Here is a 23,392-nt window from a genome sequence, read left to right as displayed (position 1 = left end):
GAAATTATTGTAAAAAGTTGTTATAAATTTGTTGGAATTATTGTAATCGCGTGTTCTTTTCTTACCGTTATTCGAAGAGTTTCCAAAAGAGGTCTTGCGTCTTTGGTCCATTCGATGGTGGGAGTCGGCGCACCGGACAGTGGAATGTTAACGTTAATCGGTTCTCCGGCACGGACTTTGATCTTGCGTCCGATAAGCGCGTCCAGGTTCAATTTCGGTTTCTCCTTCATCGGTTTCGCGATGAACACCGAGGAGGTGTCGCTGGGCTTTCCAGATCCGGCAGCGTTTATGGCCGTCACTCGGTACTCGTATTGGTGGCCTTCGGTCACATGGTCATCGTAGTACTCCGCGTATCTAACGGGCTCTTTGTTCACCTTTAGCCAACGACCGGTTGCTCGGTCGCGTCGCTCGACGTCGTAACCGATTATTTTCGATCCGCCGTTGCTGAGCGGTGCCGTCCATCTGATCTTTATGTGATCTTTGTCCGCGTCGACGCATTCCGGTTTTCCGGGTTGTCCAGGCGCGACTGAAAGAACAAAATTTCACCGTACGGAAACAGTCACGGATTCGCGTTGCGTTTTCAAACGCTCGAGATTCGGACGAGAAAATTACCGAATTGGTTCTTGGCAACGATCGAGTGGTCGGTGGTCAGCGGATCGGAACGTCCTTGAAGGTTCTCCGCGCACACTCTGAACTCGTACGTGGTACCTTCGAGCAACCTTGGTACCGTGGCATGGTTGTACTTTGGATTAACGTGAGTTACCGCTGGCACCCAGCCACCACCGTGGGTCAGATCGCGTTTCTCGATCACGTATCCACTGGAAAAGACGGTTCGAAGTCGGTTAGTTTCGTGGGTTCTCACCGAGAAGCTATTACATATTATATATTAGGTTGTTCGGAAAGTCATTTCGTTTTCCAAAATGGAGAATATATAATTGAATAAAATGTTTGTACACTCTAAAAAAATCGTGTTCCATTTTCACCAAAAAAAACGGAACGACTTTCCGAACAACCCAACACATGTATAATATTCGTTTTAGGTGCACTTACGTGATCTCGCTACCACCGTTATCCTTGGGCGGCTTCCAAGACAACGTAACGGATTGACTCGTGATCTCTTCGTACGTCAGAGGACCCTCTGGCGGTCCTGGCCTGTCGAGGACGATCACGTTGAAGCTACCCTCGTCTATGCCGCTGCTGTTCTTCAGCAACAAGTGGTACAATCCAGAATCGGATCTCTTGGCGTTCACGGTGTGAACGATGGTGTGATAACCGATCGAGGTAACAGTTGTTCTCTCGTTGGTCTCCAGCTCTTTGCTTCCAACGGTCCAAGTAACTTCCGGTGTCGGTTCACCGACGAAATCGATGTCAGCGTGGAAGATGAGTCCAGCCTTGATTCGTATATCTTGCAAAGGCGTCTTGATCTTCGGTGCCACTGAAACACAAATTGCATTGGTAAAAGGTTTTCGAACGGATCGGTAATGTTCTTTTTCGACGAAACTCACGGTAGCGAGGTTTGGCGGTGATGAGGTCGCTCGGTTCTGATGGCTCGGATTGTCCAGCAGCGTTCACGGCGATCACACGGAATTCGTATTCCTGTCCTTCGGTTAAATCGGGCACGGTTGCGTTCGTCTGTTTCGACGGAACATGAACCGCGTTCACCCAGTAAGGACTACCCTTTTCTTTCTTTTGTACGATGTATCCTGTGATCGGAGAACCACCGTCGTTTCCAGGTGCTGGCCACTGCAAGTCGACGTGGTCTTTGTCCCAGTCTGTGATCTGTGGCCTTCCGGGTGCGTCGGGTTCGTCTAAATACATTTCGTTACACGTATGTAATAAATGAAACTAAATAATCGAACAAATAAAAATCAAACGCAACCGAAAACTATATCGTCCTTACCGAATTCGTTCTTGGCTATGATGCTCTTGGGCGCCTCGAGCGGATCCGATTCACCGATGGTGTTGACGGCTTTCACGCGGAAACGATATTCCTTGCGATGCGTCAATCTAGCCACTTCGTGGCTCAATATCATGCTCATGCCAGCATCGGACCATGTGCCGCGAGACAGGTCCATCTTTTCCACAACGTAGTGCAAGATGGGACTGCCTCCGTCGTCCAGCGGATGTCTCCAGGCCAAGTGGCAACCTTCTTTGGTGACGTTGGTGATCTCGAGTGGCTTCTGTGGCGGTGAAGGCCTGTCGAGGACGGTAACCCTCGCGCTCGAGCTGCGAACACGATTAATTCCCGTTCGGTACCAGTTCACTCTTTCGAAGCAACGACTGTGTTGCGTTCGTTATCGTTTCAACGATCGAAAGTTACCTGAATTTTCCGTGTTCGTTCTCCAAGGTCAGTGCGTATCGACCGGTATCGGAACGTACGGAAAATTGGATCTCGAAGGTGGTCTCGGTATTGGTGGTGTACATCTCGTGGCGAGAATCGGCCATTATTATGGCTCCGTCCAAAGTCCATGTGGCTACAGGTTTGGGAGAAGCCTGGATTGGAATGATGTAGCTGATCTTCTGTCCAGCTCGTACGACCAAGTCGCTTAGTGCGTGCGGGTCGAAGGATGGAGCAACTGTAACAAAAATTGTGTTATAATTAATTATCGTTTTCATCGATTTCGTAAATTCGCGAACAAAGAAAACGAAGAACGTTGCAGCACTTACGGAATCGTGGTTTCGCGACGATAGGAGAGGAGGCCTCGGAAGGTTCGCCAGGACCGGCCTTGTTAACGGCGATCACTCTGAACTCGTATTCCTGACCTTCGACCAAGTCGGGAACCGTGGCACTGGTCTTGTTGCCCTCTATTTCTACGGCCTTCTCCCATTGTCCGAATCGAGGTTTCTTCTCGATAATGTATCCCGTGATGGGCGATCCACCGTCTTTCTTAGGCGGTGCCCATTCCAAGTCAACGTGATCTTTGTCCCAGTCGGTGGCGACTGGTGCTCCGGGTTTGTCGGGTTTGTCGTACGGATCTTTGGCAGTGATCGTGTCCATACCGGTGAGTGGTTGCGATTCTCCTTGTTTGTTCACGGCGCGTACGCGGAACTGATAGTCGTGTCCCTCGATCAAGTGATCCACGTGAGCGGAAGTCGACGAGGCCTCCGCAACCGGTACCCATCGCATGTTCTCCGTGTCCATCTTTTCCACTTGGTAATACTGAATTTCCGAACCACCGTCGTCTTTCGGCGGTCGCCATCTCAGATTGCAGCCATTCTTCGTCACGTTGTCGATCTTTAGCGGTCCTTCTGGTGGTGCTGGCACGTCGAGGACGTTTACATTCAGCGTCGCGGTGTCTCTGCCGTTGATGTTTTTCGCTTCTAATGTGTAGACACCGGAATCGGAACGTCTGGCTTCCATTACGCGCACTTTCGTGTTGTAGTCCTCGTTCACGATCTTGATGCGTTCGTTCGCCATGACCACCGTGCCCTTCAATGACCAGGTCTTGGTTGGAGGTGGTTCGCCGCTTACCGGAACGTCGAAGTCGTAGAAACCACCGGCTTTCACTTTTACGTCCAGCATGTACTTCCTGTCGATCTTTGGTGGAACTGAAAACGATTTGTTTTTATTATAGTGGATAGCGTTCGAAATTACATTGCGCGATAAAAACGATAGCGAAGACTGGGAGTAAACGCGTGTACACTTACGGTTCTTTGGTCGCGCCAAGTGCGATTTGGAAGCATCGGAGGGTTCGCCGGGTCCGGCTTTGTTAACCGCCCTAACGCGGAATTCGTAGTGGGTGCCTTCGACGAGGTCGTTGACCTTTCCACGAGGTACGTCTCCTTCGACTTCCGCGCACTTCTCCCAGCTCGGGCTGTACTTGTCTCGTTTCTCTATGATGTAACCGGTAATGGGCGAACCGCCGTCCTCTTGAGGACGACTCCATTCCAGTTCGACAAAGTCCGAGTCGTAGTCGCTGACGGTCGGCGTGCCAGGTTTTCCTGGTTCGTCTGGAAACGATCATCGAAATCACCGTAAAGAATGTTAAACGAACGTGATCCGATTCGAAGCACAAATACTCACCGAAGGGATTCTTTGCTTCGACGCTTTGCATAGCTGCGAGCGGTTCCGATTTTCCGTGCTTGTTGACCGCTCGGACCCTGAATTTGTACTTGTGTCCCGGTGTAAGTCCTTCCACTTCGAGAGACGTCACTGGTCCGTCGGTTTCACCCGCAGGTACCCAGCGACCAGTGGTCTCGTCCATTTTCTCGACCACGTACTTCTCAACCGGTTGTCCGCCGTCGTCCTCCGGTGGTTTCCAGTTCAATTTGCATCCTTCGGCGTGCACGTCCGAAGCTCTGAGCGGTCCTTGAGGTGGGCTCGGTCTATCCAGGACAGTGACCTTCACGACCGCCTCGTCCATACCGTTTATGTTCTCGGCGGTAATCACGTATTTGCCCGAGTCCGCTCTGGTGGCCATTCTCACGCTCAAGCTGGTGTTGTAGTCCACGTGCTTCACCTTGATACGTTCAGTGGGTCTCACTTCTCGTTTGTTCAACATCCATTTCGTGGTTGGCGGTGGTTCACCGGTAACCTTCACGTCGAAGCTGAAGTTCTGACCAGCTTTGATTCTGACCTCCACCAAATTCGTACGATCGATCTTCGGCGCTTGGTTTCGCGGTTTCGCAATGATCGTTGGCGTCGGATCGGAAGGCTCGCCGGGGCCAGCTTTGTTTACGGCTCGTACACGGAACTCGTACGGTTGGCCTTCTATTAAGTCGGGAACAGTGGCCGATGTTTGGTCTGCGGGCACTTCGACGGCTTTTTCCCATTCGCCGTATTTGTCCTTCTTTTCGATTATGTAACCGGTAACGGGGGATCCGCCATCGTTCGTTGGCGGGGTCCAAGCGAGATCGACGTGATCTTTGTCCCAGTCGGTGGCTCGGAGATCTCCAGGTTTACCCGGTTCGTCTGGAAAGTTGAAACGCGAAGCGTTAAAGGGATTACCTGCCGTTTATTTTCCATTCTAATTGCCGAGTTTCATTCTCGAACTTACCGAACGGATTCTTCGCCAGAATAGCGTGTTCCGCCTCCAGAGGTTTCGATTCTCCCTCGGCGTTCACTGCGCTCACGCGGAACAAGTATTCCTTGCCCGGCGTCAATCCAGTTACCTCAAAGTCTGACGTAACGCAAACGCAAGTTTTATTTATCCATTTTCATGGTCGGTTATACACACGTAGTTCTCTGTAGGAAAAAGATTCAACTTACTAGGTTCTGTGGATCGACCGCACGATACCCAGCATCCGGTCTCTGGATCCATTTTATCGATTTGGTAGTACTCGATCGGGGTACCGCCATCGTCTTTCGGTCTCTTCCATTTCAGTTTGCATCCCTCTTTGTGGACGTCCGAAACTTGAAGCGGTCCTTCCGGTGGCAACGGTTTGTCCGTTACCGTGACTTGCACGGTCACGGAATCCCTTCCGGACGAATTGTGAGCCGTGACTGTGTAATCGCCGCTGTCGTCGCGGGACACGGGACGAATACTGAACTTGGTACTGTATTCCGTATTGTCGATCTGCACCTTTCTATCGGAGTGCAGAGGAATCGCACCGTAACGCCACTCGATGTGCGGTGGTGGTTCACCGATCACGTTAGCGTCGAACCTCAGCAACGAACCAGCGGACAAAGTGACATCCCGTAGGTTTCGTCGATCGATCTTGGGTGCCACTGAAACGATGAAATTTATACGTGACGGACCGATCGATCGTTAGGTGCCAAATAGAGATTATTTATAGAGCGTTTGGTGCGATACCATTTGTTAACATAATTGTAACGAAGTATATTTGTCACGAGGATACGTGTTCGTTTCGTCTCAGGGATACGATACGATACGATAATGAAAAAGTATTGGACCAGCGCCACAAACGTTCAAAGTTATCGTGTACTTTAAGCTCCTGTTAAGGTTAATGTATCGCAATCGTGAAGTATTCGTTGTGTTCGCGACTACTTACAAAATCGTGGTTTAGCCGTAAACGTTTTGCTGGCATCGCCAGGTTCCGATTGACCGGCCTTGTTTACAGCAATCACGCGGAACAGGTAATCGTTGCCCTCGATGAGCCCGTGAACGAGCGCTTTCGTAGATGGCGTCTCGATTTCCAGGGCTTTCTCCCACATTGTGCTGTATTTGTCTTTCTTCTCGATGATGTATCCAGTGATCGGTGATCCTCCGTCGCTGACCGGTTCTTTCCAAGTAAGCTCAACCTGGTTGGCGGTCCAGTCGACCGGTTCCGGTGCACCAGGAGGACTTGGAACGGCTGAACGAATATTTTTTTCAATTAAATACCAGTGTACACGGTTTTCTTACCATACAAATTTCTTTCTTATTCAATTCGCAAGTACGTACTGAAGGGATCTTTGGCTACGATCGAACTGAAAGTCTCCAAAGGTTCGGACTCTCCTTCCTTGTTGAGCGCTTTCACTCTGAACTTGTACTCGTGTCCAGGTGTCAGTCCTTCCACCTTCATTTCCGGACCCATTGTTTTGCCAACTGGTAACCAAACACCAGTGTCTGGATCAAACTTCTCCACGAGATACCCCTCGATAGGCTCGCCGCCGTCGTCTTTCGGTTTCTTCCACTTGAGAGTGCATCCCTCTTTGTGGATATCCGACACCTCGAGCGGTCCCTCGGGTTTACCAGGCTTAGCTGCGGAGAATTTATGACATCAATTCGTTTTCTTACCGAATAACGTCTCCGTTGAAACAACGAAACTGGTGGACGACACTTACAGACAACGGTGACTTCGACCTCGGCGGTGTCAGATCCGTGCTGGTTCACCGCTGTGATCTTGTATATACCGCTGTCCTTGCGTTCGGGTTTATCGTTGAAGAACTTGCTGTTGTACGGAACGTTTTGAATACGACGGAAGGTCGTCACTTGAATGCTCTTATTGTTGATGACCCAAGTGACGTCCGGTGGCGGTTCGCCGATAATTTTAACGTCAAAGTGGAATCCTTCGTTTTCGCGCACCGTGATGTCGCGCAAGTTCTTACGGTCGATCTTTGGTGGTACTGCGGAGGAAGAAATGAAGCGTTACAGAAAACGAACGAGACAAAAAAAGAGAGAAGAATCTGTCGCGTTGAAACTAATCGAAAACGTTCTTACGTCGTCGACACTTGGCTGTGATGGGTTTGCTGGTGTCGGATGGTTCGCCAGGACCAGCGGCGTTTATGGCCTTTACGCGGAACTCGTACTCCACGCCCTCGTCGAGATTATCGACGCGTCCTTTGCAGTCAGGTCCGGTTTCGAGAGCCTTTATCCACCGTGGACTATCTTTTTCGCGCTTCTCGATCACGTATCCGGTGATTGGAGATCCACCATCGGTCAATGGTGGAGTCCATCTTAGATCTATGTGATCCTTGTCCCAATCGGTTGCTTCTGGGCGACCAGGCGGGCCTGGTTCGTCTGTGAGAAAAAGATAGATACAGAGACATTAATCGTTGAACATTCATAGGTATCGATCGAGGGTATAAAATTGACGCTAACCGAATGGATTCTTCGCCACGATTCCATGATCCGTTTCTAACGGTTCCGATTCACCTTCCGCGTTTACAGCGGAAACTCGGAACTTGTACTCCTGCCCAGGTACCAAATTTTCCACGACCATGTTGGGTTCCTTTGTGCGTCCTACGGGGATCCATCTTCCCGACTCCGTGTCCATTTTCTCGACCACGTAATGATCCAACGGTGCACCACCGTCGTCCAGCGGTGGGTTCCATTTGAGGGTGCATCCCTCTTTGTGCACATCGGATACTTTGAGAGGGCCTTCCGGTTTGCCAGGTTTGTCAAGAATCAAAACTTCGATCGAAGCTTCGTCCTTTCCGGAGCTATTCTCGGCCTTTAGGGTCAAGGTGCCGCAGTGAGCTCTTGTAGCCGACGTCACTATGAACTTCGTTCTGTAGTCCTCCAGTTCGATCGTCAAGACACCACCGGATTCCTGCTTAGCCTTATTGAGGAACCACGTCTTCGTTGGTGGCGGTTCGCCGGATACTTTCACGTCCAAGCGTATGTGATTACCAGCTTTGATCGTGATGTCCTTCAAGTTCGTGCGATCGATCTTCGGCGCGGCGTAGCGATCCTTGGCGACCAAGCTATCGCTCGGTTCGCTGGGTTTGCTCTGGCCACCCTTGTTCACCGCCTTCACACGGAATTGATACTTTTGTCCTTCTACGAGGTCCTCGACACGACCCTCTGTCTTGTTTCCAGGCACTTCGGCCGCTTTTTGCCATTTACCGTATTGATCTTTCTTCTCGATGATGTATTTCTCGATCGGTGCTCCGCCATCGTTTTTCGGCGCTTTCCATTTCAGATCCACGTGATGTTTAGACCAGTCCTTGAGATCTGGCTTACTAGGAGCATCGGGTTCGGCTGTGATTTAAAATAAAAGAACGTTCAGGCATCTTTGACAGGAGAGCGCAACGTAAAGATTACGATCGATTAAAATTATAAACTCACTGTAAGGATTTTTCGCCGTAGTCGGAATTGCGGTTTCCAAGGGTTCAGATTCGCCCTCGGAATTGACAGCCTTTACTCGGAACAGATAATCCTTGCCTTCGTTGAGGCCAGTGACGTCTGCTTCCGGAGTTTTGCTCGTGGCGCAGGGTACCCATCTTCCGGTATCTACATCCATTCTCTCAATCACATAGTGATCCACTGGCTCGCCACCATCGTCGTCGGGTTTGTCCCATTTCAGTTTGCATCCCTCTGCAGTGACGTCCGACACTTCGAGAGGTCCTTTTGGTTTGCTGGGTTTACTCAACACCTAAAGTCACAACGAGATCGTTAAAGCTCAATGTAACGCGATTATGGTACTTTGTCTCGACGAACCTACCTGGATCTCAACGTCTACTTGATCGGTGCCGCTATCGTTCTTGGCGATGACCGTGTACGTACCGGTATCGGATCTTTGGACTTTGGTTATAATGAAAGTGGTATGGTACTCCTCGTTTTCGATTTTCAGACGATCCATGCTCTTGAGCACGGTATCCCCGAGTTTCCACGTGACAGCTGGAGGAGGTTCACCTTGTATGTCCGCCTCGATTCGTAGCAACTGTCCCACTCGCATGATCTTCTTCTGTAGATTTTTGCGGTCGATGCGCGGAGCCACTGTACGGAGAAAGAGATCGTTCGTTATCATCGATCGCAAAGAGGCGAGAAGTGGTAAATAACAAAATATTTGTGCTTACAGAATCTCGGTTTAGCCACGACGCTTCTGGAAGTGTCGCTGGGTTCACTAGGTCCGGCTCTGTTAACGGCTACTACTCTGAACTCGTATTCGTGACCTTCCTCGATGCCGTCGGTGACTTTGGCAACTGTGCGGTCACCTAGAACCTTGGCGACGTCTATCCATTGTCTTGCTTCCTTGTCTCTCAACTGTATGATATACTTTTCAATGGGTGCACCGCCATCGTCTTTGGGTGGCGTCCATTCGAGATCGACGAAATCCTTGTCCCAGTTTTTGATTTCTGGACGGCCAGGTTTGCTAGGTTCGTCTAGAAAATATCGTGTTCGTTATAGTGTTTGCTCGATTCACATCGCGCCGATACGAGAACAAAGTTAAATGCGTCGAAAAGTACCGAATGGATTCTTCGCGATGATGGACTTCTCCGTTTCCAATTCGTCGGATTCACCCTCTCTGTTCACCGCCTTTACGCGGAATTTGTAGGGTTTGCCCTCTTGGAGTCCGGTTATCGTGGCTTCCGGTTCGACGGACTTTCCACAAGGGATCCATTGTCCGGTAAGAGGGTCCAGTTTCTCGATCTCGTAGTACTCGATGGGTACACCACCGTCGTCTTCGGGTTTCTCCCACTTCAGTTTGCAGCCGTGTTTGTTTACATCGGATACTTCCAGAGGACCCTGAAGGGAGTAAAATCGTTTAAATTGAAAAAATTGTAGAAGATTGGTTCGCGTACAATTTATTCGTACAAATATTCCAAGATGAAGGTACCTTTGGCTTGGTTGGTTTACCGACGACCAATATTTCGACCTCGGCCGTATCTTCGCCCACCTCGTTCTTTGCTCGAATGACATATTTTCCGGAATGTGCTCGTTTAGCTTTCAATATGAAGAATTTGGTGTTGTAATCGATATTGTCGACACGTATCGTGTCGTCCGATACGAGCTCTTTGTCTTGGAACATCCAGGTTACGGTTGGAGGTGGTTCTCCGATGATGTTCACGTCCAAGGTCATGGTAAGACCAACTTTTACGGTTATCGGTTGCAAATTTGTGCGGTCGATAAATGGTTTCACTGCAAAGTTTTCAATTACGCATGTGCGATATTTTCAATTTCGAATAAAATCGGAGATTGTACTTACGGAAACGAGCCTTGGCGGTATGAGGATTGGTAGGCTCGCTAGGCTCGCCAGGACCGGCTTTGTTGACGGCTCGGACTCTGAACTGATATTGATTTCCTTCCACCAGTCTGTTGACAGTTCCTACGCATTTCGGGCCTTCGACTTCAGCAGCTTTCACGTAGGCGGTACCAAGCTTGTCTTTCATTTCAATGATGTATCCGGTAATGGGTGCACCACCGTCTCTTATGGGCGGTTCCCATTTTAGTTTGACCATATTTTCGGACCAGTCGATGATCTCTGGAAGACCAGGAGCGGCAGGAGGATCTGGAAGAAACATTGAAAATGTGTAATCTCAATTGCGACCAGTCTTTCGACGAAAATTTTTGAAAGCGTTCGACGTACCATACGGATTTTTAGCGATGATGGCAGTATCTGTCTGCAGAGGTTCCGATTCACCCTCCTCGTTTACAGCCTTCACACGGAACTCGTATTTTTTGCCAGGTTCCAAACCGGTGATCGTGTGCTCCGTTTTCTCAGGATCAATGACACCGGCCGGCACCCATCGGCCCGTGGTCGCATCCATCTTTTCGATCACGTAGCTGGACAAGGGCAAACCACCGTCGTCCCTCGGTTTCTTCCATTTCAATTTGCATCCTTCTTTGTGGATGTCCGTCACCTCTAGAGGGCCCTCAGGTTTTCCAGGCTTGTCGAGAATGATAATTTCGACGTCAGCCTCGTCCTGTCCCGAATCGTTGACAGCTTTGATGGTATATTTGCCGCTGTATTTGCGACTGGTGTCGGTCAAGTGAATCTTCGTCAAATAATCTTCGTTATCGATTTTGATGTTCGCTCCAGTCTGTAGAACCGCTCCGTCAAAGTTCCAAGTGACTGTTGGCGGTGGTTCACCTTCGATGTCGACTTCCAGTCTCACCGATTGACCAGCTCTTACTTTAATGGTCTGCAATTTGTCGCGGTTGATGTGTGGTTTCACTGAAATGAGAAAAAATACGTTCGAAATTCTGTCCCTCGTTGCTCCAAAACGAGAATCTTGGGGAGACACTCACGGTATCGTGCCTTCGCAACGTGTGGTTTGGTTGCATCACTGGGCTCCGATGGTCCAGCCTTGTTCACAGCGCGAACACGGAATTGGTAAACCGAGCCTTTCTTCAGGCCCGTGACACGTCCTTTCGGTTGAGGCGAATCGGTCACCGTGGCTTCTTGCCACTGGGTAGATGGTTTTTCCTTCATTTCGATAATGTAACCTGTAATGGCAGCGCCGCCGGTATTCTTTGGCGGTTCCCATTTTAAGTCAACGTGATCCACGTCCCAATCCTCTAATTCTGGTACACCAGGCTTACTGGCTACGTCTGTGAATCATCGTGTTCAAGTGTAAAAATTTGTTATCACCGACAGTCACATTGTTGCATTAATATTCGAACAGTCAGCTAGAGCAATGAAACGTACAAAGAATGATATCTTACCGTAAGGATTCTTTGCAAGAGTCGTGCTGTCGGTGACCAGTGGTTCGGATTCGCCTTCTTCGTTGATGGCCTTTACTCTGAATTCGTACTCGTGACCTTCCTGGAGACCTTTAATGTCCATTTCGGTGTCCGAGGTACGTCCCACGGGTACCCATCTCCCGGTGGCTTTGTCGAGTTTCTCGACTTGGTAACTGGTAACAGGCTTGCCACCGTCGTCCTCCGGTTTTCCCCATTTGAGTTTGCATCCGCTCTTGGTGACGTCCGATACCTTGAGAGGACCCTTTGGTTTTCCAGGAACGGCTGTTAACGTATAACCATTGCGTTGAATGTTACGTCACGCGTTCGATGGTAAAATATAGTATCATGTATGTGTTAACGGTCGAACACGTTCAGACTTACAAAGTATCGTGACTTCGACTTCGGCCTCGTCTTCACCGTGAGGGTTCACAGCTTTTATTTTCCACACACCAGTGTTTTTACGCAGACAATCGCTAATGGTGATCTTCGTATTATAGTCGACGTTTACGATTTCGATATTTTCGCCGCTCTTCACCGCTGTATTGACGTGGTACCATGTAATTTCTGGTGGTGGTTCGCCGCGCACGTCAACGTCGTATTTGATCGTCTTGCCGGCACGTACGGTGATGGGTTTCAAATTCGTACGATCGATTCTCGGTTTCACTGAAACGAAAAGGAACGTGATAAACCATCGGTGGGTACGTAAACCTTACAAAGTACGTAAGGTGCAAGATTACGTCTAAGAAAAAACGAATGCTCACGAGCTTTGTGTTTGCAAATTTGCATTTTCGATGCGTCCGACGGAGGAGACGGTCCAGCCTTGTTCACCGCAATGATTCTGAACTGATATTCTCCTCGTTCCTTCAAATCGGCTACTTTGGCTTCGAGCTGATTACCAGGTACCTCCATAGCTTTCTCCCAGTCCGGTTTGTAGCGATCTTTCTTCTCGATGATGTATTTTTCGATCGGTGAACCGCCATCGAATTCCGGAGCGGTCCACTTCAAGCTTACGGATTCGTTGTCGTAATCGGTGATCTCTGGAGTTCCAGGTTTCTGAGGTTCGTCTGTAAATTGAAGACAGAATATTTAGTTGCCACGAACGATAAGTTTTTACCATAGCATCGGTCGAGCCGTGTTAAGCGAGATCGAGAAGCTTAACAATTCCTAGGTACTTTGTATAGAAGTTTTTTTTGAGAAAATTCAATCGACCTACCGTATGGATTCTTGGCAATGATTGGACGTTCGCTCTCAAGAGGTTCGGAATCGCCTTCGTCGTTGACCGCGGTAACGCGGAATTTGTATTCGCTGCCAGGATTCAATCCAGTCACTTCGAATTCGGTCAATGGTGAATTGCCCGGGACCTTTCCCACTCTAACCCACTTGCCGGTCTTTGTATCCAGTTTCTCGATTTCGTATTCCTTGATCGGAACACCGCCATCGTCCTCTGGTTTCTGCCATTTTACTTTGGCCGATGTAGCGGTGACATCCGTCACTTCCAACGGACCCTTCGGTGCATCCGGCTTTCCTGAAAAACGAACCCGATCGTTAACCGATTTGACGAACATTGAAGGATGGAAGCTCTTCTCGAACGATCGAAAGCTCACCGAGAACCGTAAGCTCCACGGTCTCCTCGTCTTTGCCATTAGCGTTCTCGGCAACGAGGGTGTACTTTCCGGTGTCTTTGCGCATCGCGTTCACGATCGTGAAGTCTGTATGATAATCAACGTTTTCGATCTTGATGCGCTCCGTGTTCGTCAGAGGGATGTTGTCTCTCCAGATCCATTTAACTTCTGGAGGTGGTTCACCGGTGATGTCAACGGACCATTTATGCGTGCGACCGGCCTTGATGATTATCGATTTGAAGTTTGTCCTGTCGATTCTCGGTTTCACTGAAACGATGTATTATTATTATTATTATTGTACGGGTAAAGACTATTTGGTAGTAGAACATAGAAAGAAAACTTTAATGGACATTGTTAGCCAACCTATATCTAGACAGTTATTTTCATCAGTTGTTGCTTTGTTTGGCATATTAGGCAAAAAGAAGGAAATCTCCCAAGTGTCCTAGGTAGAACATTAAGTTTAAAAAGTTCTACAGTCAAAGAGATCGAACTAAAGGAAGGTTGAACTTACGATTCTTGTGCTTGCAAAGATGGCTATCCGTAGGCTCGCTAGGCTCGCCAGGACCCGCTTTGTTGTGGGCGCGGACTCGGAACTGATAAACCATTTTCTCCTTCAGACCCTCCACCTTTACCTCTGGTGTGGCGTCGGCAGTTTTCGTCACTTCCACCCAATCGACCGAGAATTTGTCTTTCATTTCGACGGTGTAGTGAGTGATCGGTCTTCCACCGTCGGTCTCTGGTTTCTCCCATTTCAAGGATACGCTGACGTTGTCGTAGTCAAATATCTGTGGTTTGCCAGGTTTACCAGGCTCGTCTGATAGCGAAACACAATAGCGTAATTAGAAATTTTAAGTTCGTTTACGAGTTGGAAGGAAATCGAAGCGAAAAAGTCGTTTACCATAAGGATTCTTGGCAAGAATGGCTTCGTCGACCTCCAGTGGTTCGGATTCACCCTCCTTGTTGACTGCTTTTACACGGAACTTGTACTTCTTCTTAGGAGTCAGGCCGCTGAAGGTGAAGGAGTCTTCGTTCGGTCCAACTTCTCCAGCGGGTACCCATCGTCCAGTATCCATGTCCATTTTCTCGAGAACGTATCCGGTGATATCGGTGCCACCGTTGTCCGCGGGTTTCTGCCATTTCACTTTCACGTGATCGGAACGCACTTCCTCCACTTTCAGCGGTCCAGTTGGTTTCCCTGGTTTATCTGTAGAAAAATGCGGGTTCTTCGTAAATTGGATCAACGGAAAAGAAATGTTCGTCCAAGGTGGCGATCAACGATAAACGAAAACATACCGAGTACAACAACGTCCGCGATACTCTCGCAGGTTCCAGAGCTGTTCGACAAGACCAGTTTGTATTTTCCCGAATCCGGTCTCGTGGTTTTTCTCACGGTGAGCACGGTATTCCTCTCGTATTTGTCGATGGTGATCCTTTCGGCGGCGTCTTGAACCAGTTCCTTGTCCCCGAGGAACCAATGCACCTCTGGTTCCGGTTCACCGCCATACTTGATGTCGTACTTGATAACTTGACTCTTTTTGATGATGAGGTTCGTGAGACCCTCGCCGATGATGAACGGTTTGACGAAACGACTCTTGGCTATGATCGGTTTCGTGGCATCGGAGGGTTCACCGGGACCGGCTTTGTTCACTGCTCTGATTCTGAATTCGTACTGGGTGCCTTCTTTCAGGCCATCGATGGTCCCTTCGGTCACGTCACCCTCGATCTCTTTGCCCTTCACCCAATCCTTGCCGAATTTCTCTTTGTATTCGATAATGTAACCGGTGATCGGTGCTCCACCGTCGTTCTCCGGTTTCGACCATTTCAGATCGGCGTGATCCTTGTCCCAATCGGTAACGTCCACGTTCGAGGGTTTACCAGGCTCGTCTGCCGCGGAAAATGAAAAAAATCATGTAAACGCTCGTACTTTGATTAAATACGATTCACGATAGGAATTGATCATTAGTCGTAGGTATCTTTTCTATTCTTTCAACGTACCCCATGGATCTTTCGCCAGCACCGGTTTGCCGAACATCGCGGGTTCGCTGGAACCGAGCTTGTTCACCGCCCTTATGCGGAATTTGTATTCTTTCTTCGCGATGAGGTCTTCAACTTTGTAGACGCACTTCTCGCCCGGCATCACTTCGCCGACGCTGTCCCATTGCGCCTTTAAGCTAAGATCGAGACGCTCGATCACGTATTTCGTGATCGGAGATCCACCATCGTCCTTCGAAGGCTTGAAAGACACCACGCAGGAGTTTTGGAAGACCTCGTTCACATCGACATCCAGGGGCGGTGACGGCACGTCTGGTCGAGATTTACGAATACGATGAATCGAAATTATACAATATTACGACAATTATATAATATAAATATTCCTACAATAATTACCTTGCATGTTAATGTTCACGTCCTTGATTTCCTCGCCTTGGTTGTTGCCAATCTTCACTTGATAAACACCAGATTGATCCCGTGACGGTTTCTTGATCTTGAAGGTGATCTTATCCTCACCGACAACCACCTCGACTTCCTTTAACGGCAACGGTTTACCATCTTTCATCAGTTTAGCTTCTACCTGACTTTGTTTCGTGCCCTCGACTAGAAGAGTGAAAATATCGTTTCAATCGGTTCGCGAGGAAGAAGCACGCCGTTGTCGAAGAAGGACCGCGAACTTACTTTTGAAAGGAACAACGAATACAAGCGGCGCGCTGCAAGGTCCCTCGACCTTGTCGGGAACCTCGACGATGGGCTTGCTCTCGCCCTTCTTAACGGTGAGTTTGCAGCTGCTGGATAGTTGTCCACTCTCGCAGGTAATTTCACCGTCGTCCGTCATCTCTACGCCATTGAAGACCAACTGGTGTTTGCCACCGCCCAGATTCTTGATTTCTATCCGCTCGTTCGGCTCGATCGGTTGGCCATTGAACTTCCACACGGCCGGGGCAGTTTGGTCCTGAAGTTCCACGTCGAGTACCAACTTTTCTCTTTCCACGGCCACCGTGTCCTTCAGTTTCTTGTTGAAACGATTCGCATCTAAACAATTCGTTTACATTAGACGAACATACCCACCGACAAATCGAGATCATTTTCGAATCAGAGTTCAACTCACAGCTTACGACTATTTCGGCCTCGGTCTTGTCAGCGTTGCTCACGCAGGAGTAGAGGCCAGCATCCGTGACTTTTACATCCTTGATGATGAGTTTCCTCTTTCTACCGTCTTCTTTGATTTGTACTCTGCGGAAAAACAATTATGTACTTTCGTGAAGATTTCCACCACTGTCTGCAACCGAGGAGCCATTACCTCTTGTCGGGTACGATCTCTTGGTCACCCTTGAACCATTTCACTTCGCCACCGGCGTCGTCCAACTCACAGACAAGGGTCAGAGTTTCCTTCTCTACGAGCTGTTGGTGTTTCAGCACCTTGACGAACTTGTAAGGGTATTCTGCGCATACGAACAAATATTTTACATTCTTAAGGAACGCGATGCACAGGCACGGATACGTATTAAAAATTCCAACGACAACGTACCAACGACAGTGAGGACCGTTTCAGTCTTGTCGGTTTGTTTGTTAATTTTACAGATGTATTCGCCGCTATCCTCGAGCGTGGCGCTTTTAATAGTCAAACGACAAACACCGCTCATGTCCTTCGATATGCTGTATTGCTCGCCGTCCTGAAAGAAAAATCGATCGATCGTTGGTAAAATTGTTTGAAATTTTCTCACGCAACTTTAGAACCGTTCAACGATTACCTCGAGTTTCGTTTTTCCTTTGTACCACGAAACTTGAGCGAGATTCGAGCTAACGGTACATTCCATGTAAACTTCGTGTTTGGTGTAGCCACTCGTCTTCTTCGAGAGTGGTTTGGTGAACGTGTAAGTCGGATCCGGTTCTAGATAAGAAAAAACGATCGATCGTTGATAGACGGTGACTCGGTTGGGATAACAAATGGTAAAGAATTCGTCGAGTCTGACCTTCGACGGTGAGGAAACCGGTGCTCGAAATTCCTGAGATCTCGATGGTGTATTTGCCGGTATCCTCGACCTTTGGATTCGTGATGATGAGCTGATAGCAATCCTCTTCGTTCTTGAATTTGTACTTGGCCGAAGGGAATAGTTCCTGAAATGGCACGTTGCGATTAAAATGTCGAGAATTGAACGGTTACGGATAAACGTAACGTAGGAACGTTTCACTTACGTCTTTTCGGAAGAACCATTTCGGTTTGCAGTTCGGTTTCGAGAAATTCGCCTCGAATACGACCTTCTTGTCTTTGCCTTCCTTGGCGTATTGATCCACCAGCGGTTTCAAGAAGCTCTCTTGTTTCTGCGAATAAGAGATGCCCGTTAATCGTTGATCTATCGGAGAAGCTTCACCAGTTACATCCAGCAAATGCTGTCAACAACGACAGCGTCGCTAGGCATACAAGGAAGAAGAAGAGTTAGAAGATTTGAAAAAATCGAAGGCGAACGTGGTGAAAAGATATCAGCCACGTGGTGTCTCGTCCCAGCGAGTGGAAAAAAATTCGTACAAAATTGTTCGAAAAAAAGCGGAGAAAAAATTGTGATCGACGAAGACGTACTTTCTCGAAGTGCTACGAAGGCTTCGATCGTAGCATCGAAAACGACTGCGACCCGGAAGTTCTACCAAAAATGTACACGGATCGTGTAAAAAATGATTGGTCGCAAAAAGTTCCATCGCAAGACAGATGCCGAAGAGGATGCGACTTGCCACGATTAGATTACGAGAAAGAACAGAATCGACAGAGGTTCGAAGCGTTTTAGAGAGACCGTACGATTGCGCACAGCTTTAAGGGGATAGAATTGAGAACAGACGAAAAGGATGAAAGAAAGATAGTGGGGGGAAAACAGACGTGAAAGGATAAAGAGCAAGAATTCACGAGTCGACTAGTCGGCGGGAGGCATTGTTACATTGATAGCGCGTTCGGATCCACCGTAAGTAGATCTGCAGAGAGACAGAGAATGTCCGGGATAATGAATGTCTCGTGAAATGAATTTTAGTCGAGAGATCGAGTTGAATAGTACCGAGAAAAGAGCGAGAAAGTGAGAGAGTGAGAAATCATGAAATTATATTGCATGGTATCGAGGAGTACGAGATCCAACCTCCGTCTTCGTGAAATGGTGCAGGGTCGGCCAGTCGGGAATTAATTCGGCCAGAGAGGGTCTACGAGATCCACTACTCTATAAAACAACAAAATTCGTCTGCGGTCACAGGTCTGATCGAAAATATCGACTATAATCTTCGTTATGCGTGTCCGATTTTAAGCAAAATTAAGCACAAGAAACACACGTACGTACACCTTTCACGTTTATAACAGAAACAACGATCTTTTTTTAATGTATGGAGCGGTGGAATTTAGCGATTGCTCGTGTAAGGTATCACGTAGGTAGATATTAATGTCAATGTTTCCACGTAGGGTTTGAGAAGCCGAGTTTCTCTAAGAAAACAAAGCGCAGGCCAAAGCAGGTTCAAGTATATCAAAGGATCGCGAGAGTTTCGTCGTCGGCACAGCAACCCGAAACAAAGAAGCTACAAACGCGACGAAAAATCTCGCGATCGTTACGCGTCCTGTACGCGAAGAAGAATTTTCATTCTTCCGATTAGAGCCAATTATTGCGAACAAGAGTGTATCGAGTATCTCTTCGGATTACATCCTTCGTCGGTTCGATGTAATCGTTCTAAATAGGTGGAAAACTTCCCTCTCTCTCCCTCGAGAGAGAGAGTGCTCTGTAAATATGCTAGTAATTAATTACTGAAGCCTTGCGGGACAGAAGTGTAGGCGTTTTATTCTCTCCTTCGAAGCTTTTAACCCTTTGGGGACGTGGTACGTATAACGCCGACTCGACCAACCGGAAACTCGTCGAAATACCATTTAAGAAGCCAGACGCAGAGACAAAAGAGACGAGAAAAGAATTTCTTTTTCTTTAACTCTCACCGATACCGATCCAACGTCGGTTGCAAGTTCCTTCGACGTACGCGACAACGCGTTGAACGTAATTTTTACCCTCGCAGGGTACACATCGCGAGCCCAAAGGGTTAAAGTGCAATCGAGCGCGTGGAATTAAGAAAATGTTGCTTAAGATTTTTCGCGAACCTTCTCTTTGACCGTCGTCGCTAGTATCGGCCAGTCGGCGATTAGCTCCTGCAAACTTGGCCTGCGCTGAATGTCGAAGACGTCCTGCATGCCCGGCACACACACACGTCCACGTTAGTGCCACAGTTATATACGACCAGCGACATCGAATTTTGGATGACCCCGATTTCGTCGAAGCTTTCCTCCGAAACGAAACGTTTCGACTCAATTTGAAAATAGTCGCGCGCGTTTCCATTCGCCGCGCGTCGTTCTCGGCAGGTCGAGGGAACGATCGAACTTTACGAAAGAAATATACTCGAGATAGCTAGAACCGAGCCCGTACGCGTTTAATTCGTATCGAGGCCATCCGTGTTACAACATTTAACATTTAGAGATAATGCTTGCTGCCAACAGTCCGTGCGGGTTACACACAATTTACTGACGCATAGCCGAGCGTATCTAATGCATATCACCAGTTAATAATCTTATTTTTGAACAGTGGTCTCTATTCGATACGGTCCGTTCTCTCCATGCATTGTTAACGATGATCGTTTACCGATGAGAACATTCAATGAGAATGCCGAATGGATGGTATTGTCGTTAATTTCTTGGTTAATGAAACAATTGGTTAATGGAGATAAACGATTACGTGAATATTTACGATACGATCGAGTGCACCGAATTACGGTTTTGAGTGCAGCATTAGCTCTAAACTAACGTGTGTATATGTGACAATCGTGTTTAACATGTGCCTGCGTAAATTAGAGAGGAGATGATCGGTCTTGTCGTCGAATTTCAAAATGTCCGAAGTAAGTCGGTCGGGTGTGCGTAAGTCGGTAATATGTGTTTTATTAATCAGACTTTTATCTTTCCGCAATTTTGTCCCGCGAACAACGTTCGTTTCATTTCGTCGCAACGATCGCGTTAACGCGGTTAAAATTGCAGAAAGTCGTGAGGGACGATTAGTGCGTCCGAGGTGAGTCTCGTCAGAGTCGGATTAGGAGATATCTACAGGGGGATGATGCCTGAAAACCTTGAGCCAGCTCCAGTTAGTTTCACCCTTCTTGTCTAGAGAAATTCGAAGGACCTCCTCACCCTCCGTCAAGATCACTATTTCCTCCCCGTCTTGATACCAGCTCCTTCCATGCATCTCGCTGTCGTGCAGCGACTACGAAGACAAACGTACAGAGAAGAAAAATGCCAAGAAAGAGTACGCCATTGAATCGATCGATTCTACCGATAAGTCGCTTTTCCGTCGGATACAAAGGGACAACGTAACCGTTCCGTCTCGACGTTATCGTAGATACTTACCGAATGCCGAATCGTGAGAAAACGTCTCGAACGATCGTCGAATCCTCGACTCGACTCGACTCGAAACTCGACCCCACGTCATTATTCGACCGACTCTTATCGTATCCGACTTCGTGCTTGGACTAATTTCCAATTAAACGACAAGCAACATTCTTTACACCAAATAATCGTAGGCGCATAGCGTATCGAGCTGTTATACGACGATCGCAAAGTGTTCGAAAAGACGACGAATTAAATGCAACAGATTTACAATTAATCGACATGCGTACCAATGTAAAATAGAGAAAGCCCCTTCGAGATATGCCGTAATATTGTTTGCAAATTCTCATCGGAATTATTTCTTGTTTGTCTTCGTCGGACAAGGATCGTCGAAAATTCAAATACGCACCCTCTCCACTTTCTTCAACGCTGGCATCGGTTTCTCCACTTCCTTCAAGTCCACCTTCTCCTGTTCTTGTTCCTCTCTTGCCCATTTCTGATACTTTCTCTTTTTCAGCATAGCACGGAAGTCCATACCACTGGCGTCTGGAATCGAAATATTCGAGAATCGTTTCCGCTTCGGTGCTGCTTCGACGAAAAGTCGAGAAAGACGATTCGAGAACCGCGTACGAACGAGCCATACCGGAAACGTAGAGTTGCATCTCGGCGGAGTCCTCGCCATGGATGTTGCTCACGACGATCTTGTAAGTGCCCTCGTCGTTCGGTTTCGTCTTCCTCATACAGAGGGTGATCGTATTGGTCTCCGTGTCCGTGAGGAACTTGAAGCGGCCACCTTCGATGATCTCGGTGATTCCTTTGTAGAACTTGAAGGTGGGCGCGGGCGAACCCTCCACCCCGACCGTGAGATACGCCGTCGAGTCTACGGGGTAAAGAGATTTTTATTAGTTTTCGTTTACGGACATCGACGAAAGGACGACCCTCTGAACTTAATAAAATAAAGTATGGACGATCAATGGAAGAAATTTGTACCTTCGACGGCGGAATACGATTCCTGGACATCGACGATTTGAGGCGGTCCCGCTGGTCCAACATCTCGAAGCGGTGTGCTCGGCTGATTGATCTTATTCTCGAGGTCCGCCACGCTGGGTCTTCTGACGTCCGCGCTCGGACGACGACGCTGTACCAATCAACCATCGATACGTTAACCAATCGTGCACCCCAACGTTTCGTTTCTTTCTTTTCTTTTTTTTTTATCGAACATCGAAAGCATTCGGAAGAAAAGCGAGAAGGCAGAAAGTACGCGCGAGCGCACAACTTCCGTCGTCTTACCTGCGGCACTCGAGTTTCCCTTATCTGTGACGAAGAACGATCACGTCGATTCGTTTGGTGAAACTCGAGGACGAAAGTCATGGCCGTCGTTCGCTAAACGGTGCTCTCGTGCTGAGTCGGGATGCAAGCGATTAATCCGCGCGTTAATCACGCTGTTAATTCACGTCGGTTAGTACGAAGCGTTAAACCGCTAACAATGTTAGCCACGACGTTAATTGAATCGAAGCCGTTAAACGAGGCCAGCTGATACGTCTTTCTTGGCGTGCCTACGTTAGCGAGACAGGATCGATTGGCGCGTTGCGAACGCTTCGGATGAATCGCGTTCGAATTCCGTGGTATGGTTTCTTTAGCCACGCAGAATTCAAGGGTCCTTGCGCGTCAGCTACCGACTCGAATTTACGTTCGTTCGTGATCTACGAAGCGTTCAACGATACATCCGCGTTGTTCGATATCGGAACCCTTGAATACGCGTAGCTGAAGGGAAAGGTCAACGCTTGTAGAGATTCGATCACCCCGGTTTTGTTTCTCGTTCGAATATTTGAAATACTGGTAGAAACCAGGGTGATCGGGGCGACACATACGTATACGTAGATGATACGGGTACACATGGGACACATATAAACAATAGGTTGTTGAGTTACGTGGAGAGGATGTTCTGCTTCGTTGATGCCGAACACTCGTGAGTTCGGCGCGCAATTGCCAGCAGTTGATCAGTCACATTGATTAAACCTATTACTACGAGAAATAAGTATTTGGACAAGATCCGTGTCGTGACACGCGAGAAACGAGCTTCTTTGCGAAACGAGAAGTCGGTACGCACGAACACCTTGGGTACGACACGATGGTGGACTACCATCGATTGCACGCCGCGTCGATCGACGTCTTCGACGTTTCTCGATGGATTGTTACGGTAACGATCGCAAACGAAGCGATGAAAAATCTACCGTGGTGACTCGAGACATCGATCGACCCGTCTTACGCAATTAGACGCGATATAAATTACGGTGCGTGCAAATAAAAAATAAGCCGTTCGATTGAGATTACACGGTGCTCGTCGAACCATCGAAGCGATCAAATTTCGTCCGTCTGCGAATCTTTCATTTGCATCGCTCGTTCGATAAAGAAAAAAAGAAAACACCCTCGATACGTAAACGCGTGACGTTTACGGAACTCCTCGATTTTTCGTCACGCCATCGCTGTTAGATACAATTGTTAAACATGTTCCGCGTTTCGTTTAGATACAAATGTGAGAACAACCAACAATATGGGGAAACAAAGAGAGAGTGAGAGAGACACAGTTGACAATTTCGAGG

At 48.2% G+C, this 23,392-nt stretch overlaps 1 protein-coding gene across 36 annotated transcripts in view; it reads right to left on the bottom strand.

Annotated features, from left to right (window-relative positions):
• Bent (projectin protein bent) overlaps positions 1-23,392 on the bottom strand; it is a 67,941-nt gene that overhangs the window by 11,606 nt on the left and 32,943 nt on the right. For all 36 annotated transcript variants that reach the window (XM_076320771.1, XM_076320734.1, XM_076320736.1 and 33 more), the window contains 44 exons: positions 21,780-21,927; positions 21,433-21,669; positions 21,199-21,335; positions 17,606-17,731; positions 17,383-17,527; positions 17,161-17,300; positions 16,938-17,082; positions 16,710-16,851; positions 16,518-16,642; positions 16,088-16,441; positions 15,803-16,009; positions 15,410-15,718; positions 14,708-15,298; positions 14,313-14,618; positions 13,926-14,228; positions 13,397-13,681; positions 13,006-13,317; positions 12,554-12,856; positions 12,174-12,455; positions 11,775-12,074; positions 11,358-11,660; positions 10,696-11,283; positions 10,315-10,617; positions 9,946-10,247; positions 9,575-9,854; positions 9,185-9,490; positions 8,830-9,104; positions 8,454-8,760; positions 7,485-8,366; positions 7,104-7,403; positions 6,728-7,009; positions 6,345-6,644; positions 5,953-6,255; positions 5,210-5,668; positions 4,998-5,120; positions 4,025-4,912; positions 3,649-3,951; positions 2,668-3,549; positions 2,321-2,576; positions 1,901-2,226; positions 1,506-1,808; positions 1,051-1,435; positions 613-818; positions 66-526 (listed from right to left, as the gene is read on the bottom strand). In XM_076320771.1, coding sequence (XP_076176886.1) covers positions 66-526; positions 613-818; positions 1,051-1,435; positions 1,506-1,808; positions 1,901-2,226; positions 2,321-2,576; positions 2,668-3,549; positions 3,649-3,951; positions 4,025-4,912; positions 4,998-5,120; positions 5,210-5,668; positions 5,953-6,255; positions 6,345-6,644; positions 6,728-7,009; positions 7,104-7,403; positions 7,485-8,366; positions 8,454-8,760; positions 8,830-9,104; positions 9,185-9,490; positions 9,575-9,854; positions 9,946-10,247; positions 10,315-10,617; positions 10,696-11,283; positions 11,358-11,660; positions 11,775-12,074; positions 12,174-12,455; positions 12,554-12,856; positions 13,006-13,317; positions 13,397-13,681; positions 13,926-14,228; positions 14,313-14,618; positions 14,708-15,298; positions 15,410-15,718; positions 15,803-16,009; positions 16,088-16,441; positions 16,518-16,642; positions 16,710-16,851; positions 16,938-17,082; positions 17,161-17,300; positions 17,383-17,527; positions 17,606-17,731; positions 21,199-21,335; positions 21,433-21,669; positions 21,780-21,927 — 14,220 coding nt within the window. The remainder of the gene's footprint in view (positions 1-65; positions 527-612; positions 819-1,050; positions 1,436-1,505; positions 1,809-1,900; positions 2,227-2,320; positions 2,577-2,667; positions 3,550-3,648; positions 3,952-4,024; positions 4,913-4,997; positions 5,121-5,209; positions 5,669-5,952; positions 6,256-6,344; positions 6,645-6,727; positions 7,010-7,103; positions 7,404-7,484; positions 8,367-8,453; positions 8,761-8,829; positions 9,105-9,184; positions 9,491-9,574; positions 9,855-9,945; positions 10,248-10,314; positions 10,618-10,695; positions 11,284-11,357; positions 11,661-11,774; positions 12,075-12,173; positions 12,456-12,553; positions 12,857-13,005; positions 13,318-13,396; positions 13,682-13,925; positions 14,229-14,312; positions 14,619-14,707; positions 15,299-15,409; positions 15,719-15,802; positions 16,010-16,087; positions 16,442-16,517; positions 16,643-16,709; positions 16,852-16,937; positions 17,083-17,160; positions 17,301-17,382; positions 17,528-17,605; positions 17,732-21,198; positions 21,336-21,432; positions 21,670-21,779; positions 21,928-23,392) is intronic.

This window comes from Ptiloglossa arizonensis, chromosome 9 (genome assembly GCF_051014685.1).
Source record: "Ptiloglossa arizonensis isolate GNS036 chromosome 9, iyPtiAriz1_principal, whole genome shotgun sequence".
NCBI classification, from domain to species: domain Eukaryota; kingdom Metazoa; phylum Arthropoda; class Insecta; order Hymenoptera; family Colletidae; genus Ptiloglossa; species Ptiloglossa arizonensis.
The sequence above is the reverse complement of the archived record's forward strand: the minus strand, read 5'-3'. Positions and strand labels throughout refer to the sequence as shown.